Genomic DNA, 6,056 nt, shown 5'->3' with positions numbered 1-6,056 from the left:
AGTGTGTACATATATGTCCAGGGCGGGTGCTAGGTTCTTCTATCGCTCACCCAGACTCCTGAACTTTCTCCAGTGCTCCGCAAAGCAGGGAACTTGGATTGTGGAATGGTGCCCACATCCGAAATAACACACATTCAGCTCAGACGGGATAGCCCTACCGCCGCATCTAATGGCTTATTGAGATCGCTGGTCCTGTATGTCTGAGCATCACATACACTGCACTATCTGTATAAGGTAGACTAAAACAAATTATGTCATTTTCATGGACTAGCCACATTCGCTTTAAAATCAAGCATTTGTAAACCCCTCTATAGAAATTCTGCATTTGCCCCATGCTGATATGTTATATTTAAAAAAAAAAGCACAAAACAATGATAAAAAAAACATCTTGGGAATGCTGATATCTAGATAGATGTAAAAATAGACTTGCGCTCACAACACTTATTAAATACAAAACGCCATTTTTGCATTTAATAACTCCTGTGTGTGCCAGTTTATCTCTACAATTTATATTCTATAGCAAAACACCCAAGCAGGTTTTACACAAGGTCAGTTGGAGGGCCCCTCTCTTTACGCACAGTGGAAGAGATAAATTACTAACCAATCAGCTCCTAAGGTCTCTTTAGCAAGAGTGACGATGTTAACCCGAATATTATCAGGCAACATCATCACAATATTTTATCCATTATTACATTTTATGGCCCCTATTCAGCATTTTGTTTTATGCAGGGATAGCGGTTGCGTTAACGCGCTGTCCCAGCGATGTTGCAGAAGGCATTGTTTTTGGGATTTCAAAAACAAAACCTTCTGATTCTTCTTCTGCGCATGCTCAGTGATGCGCTTGTGAATAGTCTCCGTCCCTGCTTTGCTGTGACTGCCGGGGGTCCAACTCCAGCCTGTCAAAACTGTCTAAATTGATTGAAATGTGTACACAGGCTTTATATTAGTCTGTATATATTTAGATTTATGTGCTTTTATATTTCAGATGTTTAAATTTTTTAATTAATGGGATGTGCAGGCTCGGTTCTACTCGGTTCCGTTCGTTTTTTTTTACCGAATCTTATTGGGTATCAGCTGTCACGAGTTTTGGATAGCCAATAAGATTCGGTAAAAAAAAAACGGAACCGAGTAGAACCGAGCCTGCACATCCTATATATACATGTTAAATATAAAAGCATATAAATATATACAAACTAATATAAAGCCTGTGTAAACATTTCAATCAATTTAGACAGATGTGACAGGCTGGAGTTGGACTTACCCTCAGCGGTCACTGTAGTGACAGGGATTGGGGCTGAGTTTCAAGATCCTACAGTGACTTATGGGAAAATTATCCTCTGTTCCTGCAGTTTTCGGGATAATAAAGAATTTTCTTCATATAACGCCATTTTGAGACAGCGTTATATAAAGTATAGATTGTTTGAGTAATTTAATGCTTTTTGCCTGGCTGAATAGCAAAAAGTGTTAAAGCACTGTAGAGATCAATGGCCAGTGCGATACTCTGCGATATGGTAATTAATGGAGAAGATAATTTATCTTCTCCATTAACTCATTAACTGAATAGTGGAAATAGTTTCCATACTGTTTAAGTAAAGATTCATTGCTGAATAGACCCCTAAGTGACAGTGTACAGGCAGTGTTTGAAAAATTACAGTTAGGAGCTGATCGTTGGTAGTTTCTCTCTCTCACCAGTTTCTCTCTGGGCCAGATGTACTAAGCTCTGAAAAGTGATACAGTGGAGAGTGATAAACCACCAGCCAATCAGCTCCCAACTGACATTTTTCAAACACAGCCTGTAACATGACAGTTAGGAGCTGAGTTGGCTGGCCGTTTATCACTCTCCACAGTATCACTTTTCAGAGCTTAGCACATCGACCTCATTCATGATGGCCTGTCACACTGTCTGTGTTTCTGAATATATGGAATATAGGTGAAGCCAGAGACCCAATAATGTGGCCTCTTCTCGCCTGCCCGCCGCCTGCTTCAGCTGTTGACAGTCTGCAGTAGTACTAGAACTAGAGCCTGACATTTGCAGATCAGCTGTGTGCTCCCCCCTCCACCTCTGTCCCTCCCTCTGCTGCTTTGAATGAGAAAAAAATAATAGGCAGCTCTGTGTGCTGGATGGGCTGGATTCCCTCCAGATCTCAGTGGATCAGCAGCTCAAGGGAGCACTGCCGTTTCCAGCTCAGAGCTAAGCAAGTCTGCAGTGTCCCCTTGAAGGACCCGCACTACGAATGCAGCAAGAAGCCGGGACCATGTAAGTGTACTGTAGCCTGTGTGCTGCTGACCTCTGTCCATCCCACTCTGTGGGGCTGCATGTACAACTTTCTGCTAAGCCTGTGCAGTCTGTCACTGTACCAAGTCCTGCTTGCTGCTCTCTGTCAGCGCCTCCCTGTCACTCTCTCCTCCCGGTGGCGGGCAGCATGCAGGATGCTAGAACTAGAAACAAGGCTGTGTGTGTGTATGTAGGTCTTACTGACCCTTCAGGTCAGCATGAATGGTATGTGCTGTATCAGGTGTGATAGAGGATGTCAGACCGGCTGGATATTATTCTATACTTCTTTCCCCTACTCGGTAAAGTTGATTTTTGTTGCAGCAGTGACAGTATTAATTTGTCGTGACTTATTATTGCTTTGTTATATGGTTATTAATTATTCCCGGCACCTACATGATCTGATCACTGCATGCCAGTAGGGTCAGCTTTGATCACCTTAGAGAAAGTGTTAGCTTTTGATAAATGAGTGCCAGCCTTACCCTGGCAGTGTACAGCACTCACCTTTCTGTAGCCTCCTACCACATGCCAGTCATCTCGAGCAGCATGGGTTAAACAATGGGTACAGTGATATTCTGTTTCATACATGATTTCAAGTGAAGTGAAAGCAGTTTGTGTTAAAGAGTAGAATGGGGGCATTGATCCCGGGCTGGAATTCCCATTTGGTGTACCTATGTTTACAGTACAGTGCCTCCCTAACATTGCACAAGCTCAGGTTACTGAACGCCGAGATATTATACCAAGTTAACCTGTTAATGGCATAGTATGTGTATGTATGTATGTATGTATGAGCAACTGTATACCGGTATCAGCAACAGGACCCAGTCAGAGGTGAGCATTGCTGATTAACAGTTTCTGTAGAAAACCCAAAGTACATTGTGACAGACGTTATGATCAGTGCATAGGAAATGACCACAGCATTAATGTGACAGCAGCATACCTCTATGTTATTTAGTCTCTCCCATGTACAAAGCCTGTGCCATAACAAGGGTCCCGTCCATGGCACAGGCTCAGGATTGAATAATACACATAACTTCTGCCAGCAATCTTGCAGTGCCGTCAGTCAGGGAAGAGGTGTACTGTAGGTCATACTAACAGGGCTACAAAGGTGATATGAGAAGTATGTAGGCAATGCAGCAGATACATAGAAGATACTAAGTGTATATAGGTTTTGCAACTTAAAAGTAATACGTGTGTGTACATATTTACATACGTTTCATCTTTTACAGTAAATATGCAATTTCAATATACAAAATATAAGTGACACATGGCTTGAAGCTTAAATTGAACAATCAGATACCAGACCAGAGGTATCTCTAAATTCTCCTCTCATTACCAGAACTTCCATCTCCCCAAAGCAGTACCCAACATTATAACAGGTCTATTACAGCTTTGTTATCTAACACATCTGTTTTAGGTACATACAGTATACATCCCTATAATCCATGCTATCTGTGTATACTAACTTGTAGCCAGACAGATAAGATTGGGCTGTATCTGTCAGGTAGACTTTCGGGGGTAGATTTACTAAAATTTAGAAAAAGTGAACGTGTTGCCCTAGCAGATTGTAACTATCATTTCTCTTTTGCATTCTACAAAATAGACAGAATTAGGTTGCTGTGGGCAACACCACCACTTTTCTGTTTTAGAAGCTTTAGTAAATGTACCCCAGGGAGCTTCCTGCCTAGTGCAGTGCTGTTTAGAAGGCTAGAGAGAAATAGCTGTACCGATATGTTTCCTTCTGTAATATTTGCCCTATTCACATTTATGCAATTACAAGTATGTGGTTCTGGCTTTTGCTGGCTGAGAATGCATTGTATACAATTATCCATTGTGCCTTGGGCAGCAGAAGCTGGAATACAGCCACAGATCTTTCTCCAGGGTCCCCAATGCTTCTGTCCAACGGTTGTCTGGGCTGCTTAATATGTAGTGTAGTTGGGTATAATCAATGTGGAATCAAGTGCAAAAACTATTTGGTACAGTAGGTTGTGTTGAACAGAGATAAGAAACCACCTAATAAGACAGATTGATTTGCTATCTAGTAGCCCAATGCCATCTTCTCCAACTTACCTCATTGTACGGTGACCACAAGAAATAGTGGTGTCTCTATCAAAGCTCACTTACTATAAACACACGTACATCATGATATAGGATTTCAATGAAGATAATTACACACAGATAGCATTGCAGACTATTTGCTACAGCATTGGGTAATAGAAGTAGAAATTACATCTTGATTCATGATGTTCTATCCCAGAATCTGCCTTGTAGAGTTTGTGGCACTTGCTTGATCTCAATGCTGTACGAATACCTGCAGCCAGAATAAACATTTATGGCAAGACACGTTTTGCTTATTTTTATATATATAGAAAGAAAATCTCTTCCCAAGTGTCTCCTATATAACTGTGACAGCCAATATCACACAACTTTGACTAGAAGGATTCTAAGAAATTAACCTAAATAAACTTTAACATTTCCCTAGACATTACCCTAGATATCAGTTCAGCGAAGAAGCTTATTTTCATGTTGGGAATAGCATCAGTTGTTTGCAGAGCAGATAACAATAAAGTTTATAGTCCTTTAGAGAAACACTATTCCCAGTGACATATGTGGTGTGATAACTGTATTACTGAGTGAAATCCTAAGGTATTGTTTTACAGAGTATTGTAGGCTCCTGTAGCTCTGAGCAATGTATATAAACAATTGTGGTCTTGGTATTATATCTCCCATATTAATATTCATTTTTTTCCTCAACCTAGTGCCTGGCCTAAAAGGGGTCCTGTGTGTGCCCAGTAGGAGACTCAGATTTGTCTGTGATCTGTGAATCGGAAGTGAGGAAGAAATAAACATCCATCGGATCAGGTTTTCCTGGGAGTTGACCGAGGCTCTGCCAGACATGGTAGGTCATCTGAATTTACAAGGAATGGAAGACAGTTTGAAGGACAAAAATCGGGAAGGTTTATTGGACAGTCCGGATTCTGGCCTCCCACCGAGCCCAAGTCCTCCTTTCTACTCTATTTCTCCTGGCATTTCTGAGGGTAGAGCTGAGGGCAGCACCACACCAACACAATACCAAGGATATGCCTACAGGAAGGAAGTCAAGGAAGGCAAAGTGGTATGTATTTTATTCCTGCTTTCATAACTAGGTTGTTTATTTGATCACACTTGCATTCCTCAAAGATTTCCTTACTCTTGGCAAGTGTCTTGTGTTAACTTGTTCATGGTCTTTTTGCAGGTATTCTATTGTGTTTACACCCTATTATAGCATGTTAATGACGACAGGGTGGGGTTTAATGTACAGTAAAAAAAAATGCACTTGAGGCTTTTATGAAAAATAAATGGTTTAATAATCCATCTAAGTTTGGTGGTATTACTTCACAAAGCAACAAGTAACTTTCACTGAATCAATATTAATTATTTCACTAATTATTTAATGAAATATTTACACGTATGTCTAAGTGGCATATTCAATTAACCATGATAAATAATTTTGTTTACCGTGGCTTGATTTAAAGCACCAATTGTGCTTTTTTTCACTTTGCGTGTCTATGCACGCTTTTGATTCGCGACCAATTTAATTGGAAAAAGCACTTGTGCGGTAATTCGGGCTGTTAATAGCTGCGGTCAGTGTGGAAAAATACAGTCTATACATTAAAAAAGTGCAAATAAATATTGGCTAACAGTATAAATGTCTATTAGTGACCTATCACAAATATATTTGGGGCTCTTAAAATATTTCAAATGGCCTATTGGAAAGTTGAAGTGTTTTTCTGCAGATAAATGC

General features: G+C 40.5%; 1 protein-coding gene across 1 annotated transcript in view; it reads left to right on the top strand.

Annotated features, from left to right (window-relative positions):
* Positions 1-2,096: 2,096 nt before the first annotated feature.
* The window catches only part of RFLNA (refilin A), a 48,472-nt gene continuing 44,512 nt past the window's right edge, over positions 2,097-6,056 (top strand). The window contains exons 1-2 of the mRNA XM_088482143.1: positions 2,097-2,257; positions 5,032-5,387. Of these exons, the coding sequence (XP_088338269.1) occupies positions 5,169-5,387 (219 nt within the window). The 5' untranslated portion in view covers positions 2,097-2,257; positions 5,032-5,168. The remainder of the gene's footprint in view (positions 2,258-5,031; positions 5,388-6,056) is intronic.

This window comes from Taudactylus pleione, unplaced genomic scaffold (genome assembly GCF_031769625.1).
Source record: "Taudactylus pleione unplaced genomic scaffold, aTauple2 ptg000282l, whole genome shotgun sequence".
In the NCBI taxonomy this organism is placed as follows: domain Eukaryota; kingdom Metazoa; phylum Chordata; class Amphibia; order Anura; family Myobatrachidae; genus Taudactylus; species Taudactylus pleione.
Note: the sequence above shows the minus strand (reverse complement) of the source record. Positions and strands in the feature narration are given on the sequence as shown.